Genomic DNA, 20,789 nt, shown 5'->3' on the forward strand with positions numbered 1-20,789 from the left:
GCTGCTCTCAGATTAGGTGGTAAAAACTTGGTGACAAATTCCTTTTAAGGCCATGAGAGGAAATCAATTAGATATGGACAATTTACTCAGAAATAAACTGGCTTTACTTTGATGTAAACTGTGTGTAAACTGTTCCTGAAAAGACAAGAAATACAAGACGGGAGGAGTCTAAAATAGCCCCATTAGCCACTGTGGAAATGACTAACATTTTTTTAATACAGGCGATAGTATATACCGTAAAAACAATTGCCAAAAATTTAAAAAAACCAAAACAAAAAAAAACACGAGACATGAAAACTTAATGTAAACAATGGGTGATTTTGTGATGACACCGTCCCTTTAATGCTTGCGGTGTGCTTCCTTATCTTATATTTGGGTTTGCTTTTGTATTCCAGCCATAGCAGTGCACACAAGCCTTTATGTCTTCTTGATTGATGTACTGACCTTGTTTACTTCTTGCATGGTTCAGGTCTTACCTGAAGGTTGTCTCTCTTAGGACCTAACTGTGTGTATTCAGGGAAAATAACACTAGGGTTATATCTGTAGTGGTGAAGTCCCAAAGCGTGCAAAAATATGTGCAGTCCCACTATTAGAATACTGCAGGTTATTTCACTATAATGCCATACAAATTAGATGGCTGATGGCCATATGATGACTCGACCGATTGTTCAAACGGCTGCCATCTTGGCTGATGCTCCCATAGACAGGAGCGATGGTTTGGCAGAGTGTTCCTGTATTCTATATGAGAGAGCGGTCACGAAACATATCTGGTGGCAACTTAGCTGCGGAAGACAATACTTTGATCGTCAGTCCAGAATTTAACATGTTGTACGATACGACTGGTTTCGATATTTTCCTGGTGATAAATTTTCCAGGCTTCCCATACATATTACACCGTTGACCGAAACGGTCAATGTTTCCACTACTGGTTTGATCTATGGCAGATTCCACTGCTGCTGTGACATATGCAAGTGTGCATGTAAAATTCTAAGTATTTATGTCCCATGTGGACTTACCTGAAGGCAGGGTTCAGATGAGTGTATGCAAAACCATCCATTTTTCATCCTTAAAAGTAGTTTTCCACTACTTTTACATTGATGGCCTATCCTTAGATCAGCCACTCCCACCGATCAGCAGTTCTCATTCCTGACGGCGGCAGCGGGCAGCCAGAAATGCTCAGCTCCGGCGCTGCTCCACGTTCTGTGGTCACGGCTGAGTACTGCACATCAGTCTCCTATGGATATGAATGTGCAGTACCCGGCAGCGGCCACTATCAGAAGACAGAGCAGCGCCTGAGCTGAGCATTTCCACCTGCCTGCTGTCGCCGTCGAGTCCATAAACAGCTGATCAGTGGGGGTTCAGTGAAGCAGACATTGATGACCTAGCCTAAGGATAGGCCAATGTAAAATATATATATCTAATATATAAAGCAGAATGTGTGTGTGTGTGTGTGTGTGTGTGTGTGTGTGTGTGTGTGTGTGTGTGTGTATGTCCGGGATTGGCATCTGCACCGTCGCAGCTACAGCCACAAACGTTTGCACACTCACACGTCTGGACCCCGAGAGCGTCATAGGCTATGTTTTGAGGGGAAATTTTAATCCCGCACTTTACAGTTATTCGCCAAAAAACCTGCCTCCATTAAAGCGAATGGAGCTGGGAGCCACAGTGCAGCCAGAACTTCAGAAGAATGCGCAGCCACGCCCTTATATGGAATGTTGGCATGTCACAATGCAGCCAGGGAAAGAGGCAGACACAGACAGGGTAAGAGACAGACAAAGAGACAGACAGAGGGAAAGAGACAGGCATGGAAAGAGACAGACAGGGAAAGTGACAGAGATAGAAAGACAGACAGGGAAAAAGATTGAGACAGTCAGAGACAGACAGAGAGAGAGAGAGAGAGAGAGAGAGAGAGAGAGAGAGAGAGAGAGAGAGATATACAGAGGGGGAGACAGACAGAGAATGGGAGAGAAACAGAGAGACAGTTACTATCCCGGGCGTTAATATATTATATTTATACATTCTATCCCGGGAATGTTAATACATTCTATTTTGTTAACAACAGTTATTAACCCGGGCGAAGCCGGGTAGTACAGCTATTTATACAGTATATATATATATATATATATATTTATATTAGTTTTCTCATCTGCATTACGTTCCGCATGCCAGCTTTTCTTATCCGTACTGCATCCGTATGTCTGTTTTTCACAGCTGTGTGCCATCAATATGTCTGTTTTGTACATCTATGTAGCATGCGATTTTTACACGAGCAATTAAATAAAATACAAGTCAAATATACAGTGCCTACAAGTAGTATTCAACCCCCTGCAGATTTAGCAGGTTTACACATTCGGAATTAACTTGGCATTGTGACATTTGGACTGTAGATCAGCCTGGAAGTGTGAAATGCACTGCAGCAAAAAAGAATGTTATTTCTTTTTTTATTTTTTTTAAATTGTGAAAAGTTTATTCAGAGGGTCATTTATTATTCAACCCCTCAATCCACCAGAATTCTGTTTGGTTCCCCTAAAGTATTAAAAAGTATTTCAGGCACAAAGAACAATGAGCTTCACATGTTTGGATTAATTATCTCTTTTTCCAGCCTTTTCTGACTAATTAAGACCCTCCCCAAACTTGTGAACAGCACTCATACTTGGTCAACATGGGAAAGACAAAAGGAGCATTCCAAGGCCATCAGAGACAAGCTCGTGGAGGGTCACAAGGCTGGCAAGGGGTACAAAACCCTTTCCAAGGAGTTGGGCCTACCTGTCTCCACTGTTGGGAGCATCATCCGGAAGTGGAAGGCTTATGGAACTACTGTTAGCCTTCCACGGCCTGGACAGCCTTTGAAAGTTTCCACCCGTGCCGAGGCCAGGCTTGTCCGAAGAGTCAAGGCTAACCCAAGGACAACAAGGAAGGAGCTCCGGGAAGATCTCATGGCAGTGGGGACATTGGTTTCAGTCAATACCATAAGTAATGTACTCCACCGCAATGGTCTCCGTTCCAGACGAGCCCGTAAGGTACCTTTACTTTCAAAGCGTCATGTCAAGGCTCGTCTACAGTTTGCTCATGATCACTTGGAGGACTCTGAGACACACTGGTTCAAGGTTCTCTGGTCTGATGAGACCAAGATCGAGATCTTTGGTGCCAACCACACACGTGACGTTTGGAGACTGGATGGCACTGCATACGACCCCAAGAATACCATCCCTACAGTCAAGCATGGTGGTGGCAGCATCATGCTGTGGGGCTGTTTCTCAGCCAAGGGGCCTGGCCATCTGGTCCGCATCCATGGGAAGATGGATAGCACGGCCTACCTGGAGATTTTGGCCAAGAACCTCCGCTCCTCCATCAAGGATCTTAAGATGGGTCGTCATTTCATCTTCCAACAAGACAACGACCCAAAGCACACAGCCAAGAAAACCAAGGCCTGGTTCAAGAGGGAAAAAATCAAGGTGTTGAAGTGGCCTAGTCAGTCTCCTGACCTTAACCCAATTGAAAACTTGTGGAAGGAGCTCAAGATTAAAGTCCACATGAGACACCCAAAGAACCTAGATAACTTGGAGAAGATCTGCATGGAGGAGTGGGCCAAGATAACTCCAGAGACCTGTGCCGGCCTGATCAGGTCTTATAAAAGACGATTATTAGCTGTAATTGCAAACAAGGGCTATTCCACAAAATATTAAACCTAGGGGTTGAATAATAATTGACCCACACTTTTATGTTGAAAATTTATTAAAATTTAACTGAGCAACATAAACTTGTTGGTTTGTAAGATTTATGCATCTGTTAATAAATCCTGCTCTTGTTTGAAGTTTGCAGGCTCTAACTTATTTGCATCTTATCAAACCTGCTAAATCTGCAGGGGGTTGAATACTACTTGTAGGCACTGTAGTTTCCTATCTTAATAATTGTAATGGATCCGTGAAAATGCATGGCGTACGGCATATAGATGGTAATGCATATATGATCCTTTTCTTTTACACACTCATTGACTTATAAAGGGAGAGTTTGATCCAGAATACGGGTCAAAGCAGTGCGTGCTGCGATTACCATCAATGTGTAAAATCATTCATGTGAATTATCGCACTGACCTGCATTCGTCCTTGTGCTGCCCGTATGCTATATGTTGCGAACGGCACATGAACGGTTTATACATTAGTCTGATCGAGCCCTATCAGTCATCCAGAGGTAATCAGCTCTATAGATAAAACTTACTTTTCCAGCCCAATACTGGAATAAATGCCTTGAGTGATATCTGATCAGAATGATTACACATGTAATAACGTATATGTGGATCATACCTGTCCGGTCTCTTCTTCTAAGTCTTCATACAGCTTGATACTGTAGTAATGGATTTTCTTTAGGTTAATCCCAGGATGAAAATATGCTGTAAGTCCAGCCTGAAAATCAGTAACAACTACATTAGTTGTTTCTTTTGATTACATCCAAAGTTAATTGGCGTAAACAGAGGAAGACATATTACATAAAACAGACCCCCCCCCCCCCCATCTACTATAAACTTGATATTTCTCATGCAAGTACCTGTAAATATGTTACACTTAATTGAATGATAACATCAAAATCTTCTAAAAATGGCTACTCTTTTCCGGAAACAGCTCCACATCAGTCCACAGGTTGTATATGGTATTGCAGCTTAACTTAAAGAGATTGGCTACTACGTTATCATTGATGGCCTTTCATTAAGATAAATGACAGTGTCGGTAAAAAATTATTTATCTTTCACCTGGCTTGATCAAACATGTCAGATGGAAGATAAATCTCCTCCCCTATTCCCCTCCGGTCCCCCGGTGTTGCCAAAGTGCTCCCCCTGACCTCCAACCCCTTCCCGATAACCCAAGATGGCGGCGCGCACACCAGCGCGCCGCTCGCATTCACCCTCTTCCTCTGATTTCTGTCGCATGTGAAAAGAAAACTCCTCCCCGGATCCAGCTAGGGTCACCCCCTATACCTCCCGGTGTTTCTGGTACCTTGCGCAGCGTTGATCCCCTGGTGATCCCTCCTCCTTCACAATAGACGCTGGCCGCATGAGCAGAGATCAGCTGTCAGCTCAGCTTCCTGCTTTGAGAAACACTGTGCTGGCTGCACGCACTGTGCTGATGTGAACCCGGGAACAGTAGGTGCAGAATCTTTGCACCCACACTCCTCACATGGAGGGTCTGCACTCCTAGAAAATGGGGGATACGTTCTCTGAGCATTCTCCCCCATATTCTAGAAGATCCAGAGTCGTCGTGGGACCTCCAAAATTGATTACAGGAGACCCGATTTTTTTTTTTCTGTACAATAAATTGGTGAAAGAGGGAATGTTTTGGGGAGTGTTTTTTTCAAATAATTTTTTTGTCTTTTTTTTTTTTTCTTTTATTTTTACTGACAGTGATGTTGGGTATTAGATAGACGCCATGACATCAAAAACTGCTGGGCTTTTTTTTGACGCTGCGTTTTTGGCCGCTAAAAACGCACATAAACGCACCCGTGGCAAAAAAACGCGGCAAAAAACGCATGCGTTTTTATCGCGATTTGGTGCGTTTTTGATCTCTGCGTTTTTCCAATGCATTGCATGGGGGGAAAACGCAGAAAAGAATTGACATGTCCATTTTTTTTTTTTAAGCTCAAAAACGCAGCTTAAAAAAAAAAAAAGTTGTGTGCGGACAGCAAAAATGAAAACTCAGACTTTGCTGGGGAAGCAAAACCATGCAGTTTTGAGGCCAAAAACGCGCAAAACCGCCGTGAAAATTGCACTGTGTGAACTTACCCTTACCTTGGCTGGTGAACCAATTTGGGGGGGCCCCACTTTTTTTTAATTATTTATTTATAAATAATTATTAAAAAAAAAAAAAAAAAAAAGCCTGGGGTGCCCTCCAACTTGGATCACCAACCAAGGTAAAGTGGCTTTACTCTAGCTGGCTATCAAAAATGGGGGGACCCCAAGTCGGTGTTTTTTTTTAATTATTTATCTTTTGGCTAAATACAAGGCTAGGCACCCTTTAGTGCCAGAGCTTAAAATATGTATGGGGGGTGGGACATATGTGTTTGACATCTGTCTGTCTGTCCATCCTTCCTAGCTTTTTAGGCTGTGTGACAGCGATTAGGGTTTCAAGCGTTTTGGACGCTGTGTTTTCGCTGTGTGTAAAACTCTGCACTGTACAGTAGAAGCTCAATGGAAGGATTTTTAGAAATCCTGTGCCCACTGTGCTTATTTTCTCCACAGCATAAACTGACATTTGGCACTGCAGCATATCAATTTATGCTTCGGAGACGAGTGTTCTCTGCGGAGGAATAGAGTTAAAGTCAGCAGCAGCCCGAACCTGGATCGTGGTCACAGGCAGCTGCGTTCTTCTGTGGACAATGCTCACATCTCCACAGACTCAGTGTCGCCGGATCGTGGGCACATAGCCTAAAAGTGAGAAATTTGCTGCTAGAGCAACATTTTTGTGATGCCCCTGGGGGTTCAAAATGCTCACTATTCCCCTGAATAAAATCCTTGAAAAGTCTAGTTTCGAAATTGGGGTCACTTGTGGGGAGGTTTCTGCTGTATAGGTATCCTAGGGGCCCTGCAAATGCGACATGGTGCCCGCAATTTATTTCAACTTTTCAAAATTTAAATGGTACTCCTTCCATTCCAAGCCCTCCAGTCTGTCCAAACAGAGGGTTTTGGCCACATGTGGGGTATCCCTGCGCTCATAAGAAATTGGATAACAAACTATGGGGTCCACTTTTTGGTGTTTCCTCTTGAAAAGTGAGAAATTTGGTGCTAAAGCAACTTTTTCATGAAAAAAGAAAAAAATATTCAATATGACGGCCTAAAGCCCGCTTTAGACGCTACCATAAATCTTACGATGAGTCGGCGGGGTCACGTCGAAAGTGACGCACATCCGGCATCGTAAGTATGATTGTAGCATGTAAAACCTCCATGCAATTGCGCTTGAACGAAAATCCGTTCATCGCATGCACGTCATTCATTCCTCAAAAATTGAACGTGCGGTTGTTCAATGTTCCCAAGGCAGCACACATTGCAGTGTGTGACACCCCGGGAACATTGAACGACAGCTTACCTCCGTCTGCGGCTCCCGCCAACAATGCGGAAGGAAGGAGGTGGGCGGGATGTTTACGTCCCGCTCATCTCAGCCCCTCCGCTTCTATTGGCCAGCTGCCGCAAGACATCGATGTGACGCCGAATGTCCCTCCAACTCCAGAAAGTGGACGTTCGCCGCCCACATCGAGGTCATATGGACGGGTAAGTACGTATGAGGGGGGTTAATCATTTGTGAGACACGGTCAACAAATTGAACGTGCCGCACATACGATGGGGGCGGTTACGATCGCATACGATATCGTATGCGAAATCGTAACATGTAAAGCAGGCTTAATGTTATCAAATTCTGTGAAGTACCTGGGTTCAAAATGCTCACTTATACCACTGGATAAAATCCTTGAAAGGTCTAGTTTCCAGAATGGGGTCTCTTGTGGGGGAGCGCCACTGTTTAGGCACCACAGGGGCTCTCCAAACGTGACATGGCGTTCACTAATGATTCCAGCCAATTTTGCAGTCAAATGGCGCTTCTTACCCTTCCGAGCCCTGCCATGCACCCAAACAGTTGATTTCCAGAACATATGAGGTATCGGCGAACTCAGGAGAAATTGCACAATACATTTTATGGTTAATTTTTTCCTGATACCCTTGTGAAAAAAAGCTACTTGGTTTTTGTAGTAAAAATTTGTTTTTCTAAAATTCAAATATTGCTCCTTCTGTTCTGAGCCCTCCCATTTGTCCAAACAGAGGTTTCTGACCACATGTGAGGTATCAGCGCGCTCAGGAGCAACTGGGGAACAAATATTGTGTTCCAATTTGCTGTGTTAATTCTTCTAAAAGTGAATAAATTGGTGCTAGATCAACATTTTTAGGTAAAATATATATTTTATTTTTTTTTCATTCCACATTGCTTTAGATCATGTGATGCACCTGAAGGTTTAATAAACTTCATGAATGTGAATTTGAGTACCTTGAGGGGTGCAGTTTCAAGAATGAGGTCACTTTTGGGTATTTTCTATCATTTCGGCCTCTCAGACACTTTAAATGTGATGTGGTCCGTAAAAAAAAAAAAAAGATTTTGTAAATTTTGTTGAAAAACTGGGAAAATGCTGATTGACTTTGAACCCTTCTAACCCCAAAAAAATGTTGTTTCAAAAATTGCGCCGATGTAAAGTAGACACGTGGGAAATAATATTTATTAACTATTTTATGTGACATAACTCTCTGGTTTAACGGTATAAAAATTCAAAAGTTGAAAATTGATACATTTTCAAAATTGTTGCCAAAATTCATTTTTTTTCATAAAAAATGCAAAAAATATTGTCCAAAATTTGGTACTAACGTGAAGTCCAATATGTAACGAAAAAACAGTCTCAGAATCACTGGGATCCGTTGAAGCGTTCCAGAGCTATAACCTCATAAAGTGACACTGGTCAGAATTGCAAAATTTGGTCTGGTCATCAAGGTGAAAATTAGCTCCGTCACTAAGGGGTCAACTCTCTTCAATCAAGCTGGACGGCAATACCAGACAACCCACGGGCCGGTGTGGTGCCAGTTCTGGTAGAAATCAGCCATAAATTTCATTACCAGTCAATTCTCATATGCAATAACATTTATATGAATGTAGGAAAACAACACTTACTGCGTGCCATGTGGATCCAGCTGTAAGTTCGGATTTCTCTAGTAGTACCACATCCTTCATGCCAGCCTTAGCAAGGTGATATGCCAGGCTCACCCCCACGCATCCACCACCAATAATAACAGTGTTCGCAGTGTCCTTCCATCTCTTTCCCAAAACGGAAGATTTGCTTTCCACATTGCTAATAAATACAAATACAAAAAAAGAGAATATAAATAAAGTAATGCAGTGCACCAACTATGTCACCATTGGAGGTTATATAAGGCCAGTTATGTATCTATGGTGCGGACAGTTTACTGGGAGAATATTGTAGTGAAAGTGTGGACAGGACAGGTAACATACAGTTGTCATACACACTCCATGTCTGGATATGCTAGAAATATTTGAGGTGAGGAGACCCCTTTTATGCTATAACATAACATCTATATTTTGAACTAGCTGTACTACGCGGCTTCGCCCGGGTTAAGAACTGTTGTTAACAAAATAGAATGTATTAACATTCCCGGGATAGAATGTATAAATAGAATGTATTAACACCCAGGATAGTAACTGTCTCTCTGTTTCTCTCCACCTCTGTATATATCTCTCTGTCTCTCTATCTTTGTCTGTCTGTCTGTCTCAATCTCTTTCCCTGTCTGTCTCTTTCCCTGTCTGTCTCTTTCTTTCCCTGTCTGTCTCTTTCCCTCTCTTTCCCTGTCTGTCTCTTTCCCTTTTTCCCTATGTCTCTTCCCCTGTGTGTCTCTTTGTCTGTCTCTTTACCTGCCTTTGTCTGTCTCTTACCCTGTCTGTCTCTTTCCCTTTCTTTCCCTGTCTGTTTCCCTGTGTCTGTCTCTTTCTCTTTGTCTGTGTCTGTCTCTTTCCCTGTCAGTCTGTCTCTTTGTCTGTGTCTGTCTCTTTGTGTCGGTTTCTTTTCCTGTCTGTGTCTGTCTCTTTCCCTGGCTGCATTGTGACACGCCAACATTCCATATAAGGGCGTGGCTGCGCATTCTTCTGAAATTCTGGCTGCACTGTGGCTCCCAGCTCCATTCGCTTTAATGGAGGCAGTTTTTTGGTGAATAACTGTAAAGTGCGGGGTTAAAATTTCCCTTCAAAACATAGCCTATGACGCTCTCGGGGTCCAGACGTGTGAGTGTGCAAAATGTTGTGGCTGTAGCTGCGACGGTGTAGATGCCAATCCCGGACATACTGTACATACACAAACACATACACACATTCAGCTTTATATATTAGATAAAAGTAAACGCCCCAGGAAAAAAAAAAAAAAAAAAAAAAAAAAAAAAAAAAAAAAAATCGACAATACAGTGGAACCTTGGTTTAAAAGTAACTTGGTTTGAGAGCGTTTTGCAAGACAAGCAAAGCTTTTTAAAAATTTGTAACTTGGTTTAAGAGCAATGCTTTGCAATAAGAGCAAATACTCACCGTGTACACTTCCGGTTCTGTCCTTTCACCATGTTCTTACCCGCTCTGGAGGTACATTTCTGTACATATGTACTGTATATTGTATACAGTATACCATTGTACAGTATATACTATATAGCAGTGATGGCGAACCTATGGCACACGTGCCACCAGGGGCACGCTGAGCCCATTCTGGTGGCACGCGTGCTGTCGCCCGATGCTGCAGCTTTGGTCTGCTAGTGCAGTGGCGCCGGCAGATCAAATCTGTGTTGGAGCGGAGGAGACATTTCTCCTCCGCTCTGACACTCCTCCTCTCCCAGGCTGCAGGTGTGTTGCCTAGGAGACGGAGGAGCGGCGCCGGTGCCGTCTGCTGGCCGCGTGGGAACTGAGGACCCAGCACCGCGCAGCGGGGGAGCGTGTGCAGGTAAGTTGTGTGTTGCGCTTTTTCTTTTTTTTTTTTTCTAACTCGTGTGCGGCTGTGCCAAGGTGGGGATGGGGGGGCAGAGCCAGCATGGGGTGGGGGAACGCACATGGCAGCGTGGGGTGGGGGGAATGCACATGGCAGCGTGGGGTGGGGGGGGGGGGGAACGCACATGCCAGCATGGGGTGGGGACATGCATGCCAGGATGGGGGGGAAACATGCATGCCAGGATGGGGAACCATGCATGCCAGGATGGGGAACCATGCATGCCAGGATGGGGGAAACATGCATGCGAGGATGGAGGAAACATGCATGCGAGGATGGAGGAAACATGCATGCGAGGATGGAGGAAACATGCATGTGAGGATGGAGGAAACATGCATGTGAGGATGGAGGAAACATGCATACCAGGATGGAGGAAACATGCATACCAGGATGGAGGAAACATGCATGCCAGGATGGAGGAAACATGCATGCCAGGATGGAGGAAACATGCATACCAGGATGGAGGAAACATGCATGTGAGGATGGAGGAAACATGCATACCAGGATGGAGGAAACATGCATGTGAGGATGGAGGAAACATGCATACCAGGATGGAGGAAACATGCATACCAGGATGGAGGAAACATGCATGTGAGGATGGAGGAAACATGCATGTGAGGATGGAGGAAACATGCATGTGAGGATGGAGGAAACATGCATGTGAGGATGGAGGAAATATGCATGCCAGGATGGAGGAAACATGCATGCCAGGATGGAGGAAACATGCATGTGAGGATGGAGGAAACATGCATGTGAGGATGGAGGAAACATGCATGCCAGGATGGAAGAAACATGCATGCCAGGATGGAGGAAACATGCATGCCAGGATGGAGGAAACATGCATGCCAGGATTGGGAAAACATGCATGTGAGGATGGAGGATGATGGGGAGGGGAGCCACTCGTACGTCTTTATGGGATTTCAAGATGTTCAGACTTTGAAATGTAGATGTGGATTACAGGGTGACATCTGATTGCATTCCAGGCTAAAATCTCTGTCTAATATGCTGCAATTTTTTTTCCAGAAAGATCAATCCAACTGCTGTGTCTGGAAAGGGCAGGGGCCAGCTTCAATGTGTGGTAAGCATGAGCGTGATGCCCCTTCTGAAGAGAAGAGAAGACTGCAAAGGTAAGGTTACAATTAATTATTTACATAATAGGATTGGTTGGCACTTCGGAAAAAAAAATGGGTTTAGGGCTACAGTTTGGGCACTCGGCCTGTAAAAGGTTCGCCATGACTGCTATATAGCATGTCTATCAATTTGCATATGTGGATACAGTATTGTACTTTCTTTCTGCAAACCAGTGCAGCACATCGCTTGTACTGTAATCCAATTGCCTGTGCAGTATTTGTGACGCCCTGGGCAAGCCAGGAGTCACAGGTCACTACACCACACGCACCCTACATTCCCTGCAGGTACACACTAGGTCAAAACTGAAAATCCTTGTTGCCTTCCTCCAGGGGCTGGTGTCCACACCAGGGGGTGGGCCAGGCGGTTGTCTCCACCCACCGAGGAGTTCACAGCTCTGGAGGCGGGAAAACCAGGCAGATAAGCTAGGGAAGTGAAGGAGTAAACAGTGAAGTGGAAGGAGGAAAAGTAGAAAGTGAAGAAAGTGACAGCAGGAAGCCTGAAGTTGGTCCGGGTGTGTGCCCCGGACTGAGACAGCAAGGTTGGCAGACGGCGGTGACCGTCTGCAGGAGAGATTGCTCGGAGGTTGCCGAAAGGACCGTGGACGGGTGGTGACCCGGCGGTACCGGAGCGGTATACGAAGAACAGTCAGCACCAGGGCAGGGGCCTTTCGGATCCCGGCAAGGCTAGGAGTCGCCATAATTTGCCAAATCTGTCAGTGAAGGGGACGACTGTCTCCCAACAACCAAGTCCCGTTTGAAGGCAACAGTCCAACCGTAAAGGGGAGACACCGCCACCGCCAAGGCACCAGTTTCCCAGGGCCAGCGCCTGCGGGCAAGAGTGGGGCTCCTCCGGCCCATATCCAGGCTGAGGAGCGGGTTACCGGTGGGAATCCATCGCTACCAACAGACTACACATAGGTGCAGGGAAGAGACAGTCACCGTCAACTGCAGGGAACAACAGCACCGCAACCGTCCGAGGGACCCGTCCAACCAGCCGTTTGTTTACCGAGAACTGTGTCGTGTTTACTGGCTGAGTGAGTACCTCCGTGACGTGCGGCACTGCGCTGCCCCTGCACCTCCACAGGCCCCATAACCCGCCTGTCCACCATCCCAACTTCATCACTGGGCCCCGGGATTACCAACCCCTACCCACGGAGGGGCAACACAACAACTGGCTGCTCCATACCATCACTCCCGGGATCCCCCAGCCAGAGCAGCGGTGGTGTGCACTCAATCACCACAACCGTGGGTGGCGCCACAGACAATAAACAATCCCCACAACCAAAACCCCCCTTTCACTCACGGGCGAGGAGCGCCGCTAGAGTCCACGGGATCCGGCCCATCGCTCGAGCCACCGAGCAGCAGCAGGCCGCAGCAGCCGCGGCAGCCGGACCCGAGCAGTGGGAGAGCGCGGCGTCCCCTCCTCCGCCCGCGACATATTCCTACCCCACATTTGGCTTAGTTCTGCCCTTATTTTGGGGAGAATAGATTTGGGGTGTGTATTTTGTGCATTGTACTAGAATAAAGGTTGTCATATTTATACATCATTTTCTCTCTATACTGTACCTCCCGCACACCAACAATTCTATTGGAAGCTAATGTGCAGTATAATTTGTTTTATGTTTTTTACTGTACAGTATTTTGTATTCGTGTACTGTAATTTTATATGAATACAGGAAATTATATTGTATTACTGTCATAAGTTTGTATAAATACAGTAAATATTTTTTGGGTTGTGGAACGAATTGTCTGTGTTTCAATTACTGGTAATTCCTTTGGGAAAATTCGCTTTGATATAAGAGTAACTTGGTTTAAGAGCACACTGCCGGAACCAATTATACTCATAATCTAAGGTTACACTGTAATTGTAATGACTTTTCCTATCTGGGACACATATGGCAGATCAATAGGAGATTTTCTGAACTCTCAAAGAAAGGAATACATAAAGATGCACGTTTGGCCACCTCTCTATTCCTGACAGGGTCTGCCGGGGTCTTGTACTCTAAATCAGCATTGATCATTGCACATATAATACTGCAGATATAGTACAGGTAATTTAGTACCATTAGAATGTGTTATCTGTAGAGTTCATGCAAGACAAAACATTCTGAATTATTTTAAATGAGTGCAAAGGGGTCATAATATTAGAAAAGCGAATGGGACTAAGGTGTAATACCAGACACAGCCTGTTTACATGACTGTCACTATTTCTAATCAACCCCATTCATTTAACAATCATGGAGCACTCTAAGAAGTAAAATGCAGCTCTGCTGTAGATGTGTTAATCACAATGATTTAACTTCACTAAAATAATACAGGTACCATTTGCATACATATACAGTTAGGTCCAGAAATATTTGGACAGTGACACAAGTTTTGTTATTTTAGCTGTTTACAAAAACATGTTCAGAAATACAATTATATATATAATATGGGCTGAAAGTGCACACTCCCATCTGCAATATGAGAGTTTTCACATCCAAATCGGAGAAAAAGGGTTTAGGAATCATAGTTCTGTAATGCATAGCCTCCTCTTTTTCAAGGGACCAAAAGTAATTGGACAAGGGACTCTAAGGGCTGCAATTAACTCTGAAGGCATCTCCCTCGTTAACCTGTAATCAATGAAGTAGTTAAAAGGTCTGGGGTTGATTACAGGTGTGTGGTTTTGCATTTGGAAGCTGTTGCTGTGACCAGACAACATGCGGTCTAAGGAACTCTCAATTGAGGTGAAGCAGAACATACTGAGGCTGAAAAAAAAAAGAAAAAAATCCATCAGAGAGAAAGCAGACATGCTTGGAGTAGCAAAATCAACAGTCGGGTACATTCTGAGAAAAAAGGAATTGACTGGTGAGCTTGGGAACTCAAAAAGGCCTGGGCGTCCACGGATGACAACAGTGGTGGATGATCGCCGCATACTTTCTTTGGTGAAGAAGAACCCGTTCACAACATCAACTGAAGTCCAGAACACTCTCAGTGAAGTAGGTGTATCAGTCTCTAAGTCAACAGTAAAGAGAAGACTCCATGAAAGTAAATACAAAGGGTTCACATCTAGATGCAAACCATTCATCAATTCCAAAAATAGACAGGCCAGAGTTACATTTGCTGAAAAACACCTCATGAAGCCAGCTCAGTTCTGGAAAAGTATTCTATGGACAGATGAGACAAAGATCAACCTGTACCAGAATGATGGGAAGAAAAAAGTTTGGAGAAGAAAGGGAACGGCACATGATCCAGGGCACACCACATCCTCTGTAAAACATGGTGGAGGCAACGTGATGGCATGGGCATGCTTGGCTTTTAATGGCACTGGGTCACTTGTGTTTATTGATGACATAACAGCAGACAAGAGTAGCCGGATGAATTCTGAAGTGTACCGGGATATACTTTCAGCCCAGATTCAGCCAAATGCCGCAAAGTTGATCAGACGGCGCTTCATAGTACAGATGGACAATGACCCCAAGCATACAGCCAAAGCTACCCAGGAGTTCATGAGTGCAAAAAAGTGGAACATTCTGCAATGGCCAAGTCAATCACCAGATCTTAACCCAATTGAGCATGCATTTCACTTGCTCAAATCCAGACTTAAGACGGAAAGACCCACAAACAAGCAAGACCTGAAGGCTGCGGCTGTAAAGGCCTGGCAAAGCATTAAGAAGGAGGAAACCCAGCGTTTGGTGATGTCCATGGGTTCCAGACTTAAGGCAGTGATTGCCTCCAAAGTATTCGCAACAAAATATTGAAAATAAAAATATTTTGTTTGGGTTTGGTTTATTTGTCCAATTACTTTTGACCTCCTAAAATGTGGAGTGTTTGTAAAGAAATGTGTACAATTCCTACAATTTCTATCAGATATTTTTGTTCAAACCTTCAAATTAAACGTTACAATCTGCACTTGAATTCTGTTGTAGAGATTTCATTTCAAATTTAATGTGGTGGCATGCAGAGCCCAACTCGCGAAAATTGTGTCACTGTCCAAATATTTCTGGACCTAACTGTATGTGCGTCATGTCAGTACTGGACACGCTATATACATATTTATGCGTTGTGTCGATGCTGGAACCATTGTATTATTATCATAGCAACATTTATTCCATGGCACTTTACATGTGAAAAGGATACAGTACAATAAACAATACAAGGCACAGATTGGTACAGGAGGAGAGAGGATCCTGCCCACGAGGGATTACAGTCTACAGGCCATGGGCAGACATATCATTGGTGCAGCCTGTTCAACTGCACAGGTTTCCAAGAGATAAGGAGGCCAATTTTAATCTACAAACCAGGTAAAATGATGCAATCTAATGAGCTACTGGACTGCAAAGGGCCCAGTTACTATTCTTGCACAGGTGCCCTTTTCTGCCTCTGTCCGCCAGTGCTACAGGCCATGGGTGAGGATACAGTAGAGGGTGAGGGTGGAGATTGTTGTACAATGATATAGTGGACTTCAGGTTATTGCAGGTTGAGGCTTGTCAGAAGAGGAATCTTTAGGTTCCTTTTGAAATTTTCCAAGGTAGGCAAGAGTTTGATATGTTGGGGTAGAGAGTTCCAGAGTATGGGGGATGCACAAGAGAAATCTTATATGGGATTGTGGGATGAGGAGATAAGAGGGGAGTAGAGCAGGAGATATTGTGAGGATCGGAGGTTGTGTGCAGTTAGGTATCTTGAGAGGAGGTCACAGATGTATGGAGGAGAGAGGTTGTGGATGGGTTTGTACTGGAGTCTTTGGGTAATTTGAAGCCAGTGAAGAGATTGGCAGAGAGGAGAGGCTGGGAATAGCAAGGAGGACAGGTGGATTAGTCAGGCAGCAGTGTTTACAATAGATTGGATGGGAGCAAGAGTGTTAAAAGAGAGGCCACCGAGCAGGAGATTGCAGTAGTCAAGGCGAGAGTTGATGAGGGCAAGCACTAGTGTTTTTGCTGAATCTTGGTTAAGGAATGTACAGATCTGGGAAATATATTTACGTTGAGTCGGCTGGAGGTGGAAAGGACTTTGATACGTTGCTTAAAGGAAAGAATAGAGTCAAGGGTTACCCCGAGGCAGTGAGCTTGCGGGACTGGGGAGAGTGAGCAGCCATTGACTATGATAGATAGGTCTGTTGGGGGGGGTTGAGTGAGATGAGGGAAAGATGATGAATTCTGTTTTGTCCACGTTAAGTATTAGAAATCGAGAGGAGAAAAAGGATGACGACATAGCAGACAGACATTGTGGGATTCTGGTTAGTTAGGAGAAGATATTGTGTCCAGAGAGGTAGATCTGCGTATCATCAGCATAGAGATGATACTGAAAGCCGTAGGACTTTTTAAACTGTGCCAGGCCGAAGGTATAGATGGAAAAGAAGAAGGGTACAATAATGGAACCTTGGAGGACACGGACAGATATGGGGGCTAGATAAGGGTGTATGAGAGTGCGAGACGCTGAATGTCTGGTCAGTTAGGTATGAAAAGATCCAAGATAACGGGCAACTCTGTGATGGCAAGAGATGAGAGAATTTGTAGTAGGAGGTAATGGTCCACTGTGTCGAAGGCACAGGACAGGTCCAGGAGGAGGACAGAGTAGTGTCACTTGGCTTTGTCAGTTAGTAGGTAATTAGTTTCAGTGGAATGATGCAGTTGGAAGCCAGGTTGTTACCGGTCAAAGAGGGAGCAGGAGGAAAGGTGGGAGGACAGTTCAAGATGGACATGCTGTTCTAGTAGTTTTGTGGTGTAGGGGAGAAGTGATATGGGGAGATAGCTAGACACAGAGGATGGGTTAAGGAAGGGCTTTTTGAGGATGGACATGATCGAGACATGTTTTTGGAGGCAGAGGGCTTAGTATTTACGAAGAGGGGCTGTGGGGACTGTAGGGCAAAGTTTTCTCTGATGTAGTCAAAGTCTTTGGCTGAGAGGAGGAGAAGGTGGAGGTGTCGGGGATGAAGAAAGAACTGAAGATGTTGAATAGCTGTTTAGTGTCATGAGACAAGGAAAATATGAGAAATGAGAGGTAAGTTTTTTGCAGCAGTGAGACTGGACTTGAAAGTGGTGAGTGAATGCTTGCATGCGATGAAGTGCTCGTTGGAATGAGATCCCTTCCATCTCTGCTCAGCAACCCTGGAAGACCGCCTCAGTTGTTTAGTTAGGTTGGTGTGGCAGGGTTGCCTGTTGATTGTGCAAGTGTTGGTATGCGTGGGGGGGGGCGACCGATTTGAGAGCTGCAGCTATTGTGGTATTACATAAAGCAGCAGCAGGAGCATCTTCATTGTGTAGAGAACCTGTGTCTGCAAGAGGGAAAAGGGACTCAGAAATTGAGAGTGTCAAATCAAGGTATTTGAGATTTGTGCGAAGGTGTGTACGTGTGTGCACTTGGAAAGGAGAGTGAAGTGAATGAGAGTAAGTTGTGGTCAGACGGGGGACAGGTGAGTTAGAGAGGTTAGATAGGGAACATAGGCAGGTAAAGATGAGGACTAGTATGTTGCCATCTTTGTGGGTGGCTAGAGAGGACCATTGAGCCAGGCCGAAGGAGGAAGAGAGTGTTAGAAGCTAAGAGACAGCCAAGTGGGGAGTGTCAATGGGGATGTTGAAGTCGCACATGATGACAGTGGGTATGTCAGCTGAACGGAAATGAAACAGCTAGGTGGTGAAGTGGTCAAAAATGGTGGTGGCCGGCCCTGGGGAGCGGTAATTGACAGCCAAATGGTAGTTTGAGAGGGAATAGATGTGCAGAGTGCTCTGCCAAAGGAGGGAGAGTAATGGAGGGTTGTCATGGAATTGGGGTGAAGGAGCAATTATCAGACAGGAGAAAACAACTCCCTCACCATGCTTATTGCTGGCATGTGGTGTGTGAAAAAGATGGAAACTACCATAAGGCTATGTGTCCACGTTGCTTTTTACCTGCTTTTTACCTGCTTTTTCAACTGCAGCATTTAATGCCAAAATAGATGTGTTCTGCTTTTCAAGCAAAGTCTATGGGAATTTGGGTTTCTTGTCCGCACTATGCAGTTCAAACTGCAGCCTTTTTCTGGCAGAAATTTGGTCAAAAACTCTGCTTTGCAGTTCAAAACGCAAATGGCAAAAACAATTGACATGTCAATTGTTTTTGCCATTTGGGTTTTGCACTGCAAAGCTGAGTTTTTGTCCAAAGTTCTGCCACAAAAAGGCTGCAGTTTGAACTGCATAGTGCGGACAAGAAACCCAAATTCCCATAGACTTTGCTTGAATAGAAGAACACATCCATTTTGGCATTAAACGCTGCAGTTGAAAAAGCAGCAAAAAAGCAGGTAAAAAGCAGGTAAAAAGCAACGTGGACACATAGCCTAAAACAGTGCAGCTGGTGAGGTGGTGTCAGAGGGGGTGAGCCAGGTTTTGGTGATGCCAAGGAAGGAGAGTTTGTTAGTGATGAAAAGGTTATGGATGTATGAATGTTGCTTAAAAAGCGAGCGTTCCATAGGACTCTTGTTAGAGGCACTGGAGGAGTGGGGGCCGGGTGAATGGGTATAAGGTTAGAAAGGTTACAGAAATAGTGGTAGATAATCGATGGGAGGTAAAACGGACTGTGGATCTGGGATGAAGAGGGCCAGCATTTGGAGAGATATCACCAGCAATGAGGAGAAGCAGAGAGAGCATCAGTACATCAGTGGGAGTAGGAGAGGCTATGAGGATTTTAAGTTGAGCAACAAATATGAGGAGCAGGTGAGATGCATGGGGTGGATGGAGGAAAGATGAAAAGTTAATTACTAGGTGTAACAATTAGGGGGTTAATAGGAAGTGAAGTTTTATAGGGCTGATAGTGGAAAGAAATAGAAACATTGTATACAGTCACTATGTATCCAGTTACCTTCCGATTCAATTCTGGTCTAATTCATTATAGTACACTAAAGGGTGCTTTGCACGCTGCGACATCGCTAGCGATAGCACCCGCCCCCGTCATTCGTGCGACATTTGGTGATCGCTGCCATAGCAAACATTATCGCTACGGCAGCGTCACAAGCACATACCTTTTCAGCGACGTCGCTGTGACCGTCGAACAATCCCTCCTTCAAGGGGGGGGTGCATTCGGTGTCATAGTAACGTCACTGCGGCGTCACTAAGCGTCCGCCCAATAGCAAAGGGAGGTTGGAGATGAGCGACCGGAACATGCCGTCCACCTCCTTCCTTCCTCATTGCCGGTGGACGCAGGTAAGGAGATGTCCGTCGTTCCTGCGGTGTCACACATAGCGATGTGTGACGCCGCAGGAACGACGAACAACCAGCGGCATGCACCAACGATATTATGAAAAGGAGCGACGTGTCAATGATTTTTGATGTTTTTGTGATCGTTGCTCCTAGGTGTCACACGCTGCGATGTTGCTAACGGTGCCGGATGTGCGTCACTAACGACGTGACCCCGACGATATATCGTTAGCGATGTTGCAGCGTGTAAAGCACCCTTTAGAGTACGTGCCCATGATCCGGACATAGTGTCCTGGGCGCAGCATGTCCTCTCCTGCAGAGCTGCCAGTACCGCAGTGGCCCATGCCCACAATCAGGATATGGGCCGCTGTGGACTTTCTTTATGTTCTCCCTGCGTAAATTGACATGCTGTGACTTGGGAACCCGCACCGCATGTCAGTTTATGCTACGGGAAAAACACGCACAGTGGGCATGGGATTTCTATAAATCCCATCCACTGTAGTTGTACTGTACATGTTGGATGCAGTGAGAACACGCTGTCCAAAACGCAGAGAACACTGATCGGGGACACACAGCCTAAAGATGATACACGAACAGACATATACATATATGTGCGTCAAATCAATACTAAAACCGTGTTATGTCACCCACCTCGCTTCGTTAGGACCTGTGCGGACAGTCCTCCGGGGCTCTTGCACACAAGTGACCCCCGCTTGTACCCTGCCTCTGGCTGGTAGTAAGTGATCCCTCTTCTGCAGCAGGAGCCTCACATGCTGGAGCCTCATCTTGAGGAGTGCTGCTCTGAAATCTCATACACTCTTCTTAATCCCTAACTTTAGATGCATGCAAACCAAAAAAAAAAAAAAGTAAACCATACAGTGGGAGAGATTATAAACTGCAAGGATCCGCCCTCCAGCTTCACAAATCAGCACCAGCCCTCATCTTCCCCTGTAGGAAAAAA

The 20,789-nt window shown here is 45.0% G+C and overlaps 1 protein-coding gene across 1 annotated transcript in view; it reads right to left on the minus strand.

The window, feature by feature from the left end:
* The window catches only part of DMGDH (dimethylglycine dehydrogenase), a 129,087-nt gene that overhangs the window by 108,070 nt on the left and 228 nt on the right, over positions 1-20,789 (minus strand). Inside the window, exons 2-4 of the mRNA XM_075325700.1 lie at positions 20,480-20,776; positions 8,694-8,871; positions 4,305-4,403 (exon numbers count right to left, since the gene is read on the minus strand). Of these exons, the coding sequence (XP_075181815.1) occupies positions 4,305-4,403; positions 8,694-8,871; positions 20,480-20,613 (411 nt within the window). The 5' untranslated portion in view covers positions 20,614-20,776. The remainder of the gene's footprint in view (positions 1-4,304; positions 4,404-8,693; positions 8,872-20,479; positions 20,777-20,789) is intronic.

The sequence above is a fragment of the Anomaloglossus baeobatrachus genome, chromosome 1, assembly GCF_048569485.1.
Source record: "Anomaloglossus baeobatrachus isolate aAnoBae1 chromosome 1, aAnoBae1.hap1, whole genome shotgun sequence".
NCBI classification, from domain to species: domain Eukaryota; kingdom Metazoa; phylum Chordata; class Amphibia; order Anura; family Aromobatidae; genus Anomaloglossus; species Anomaloglossus baeobatrachus.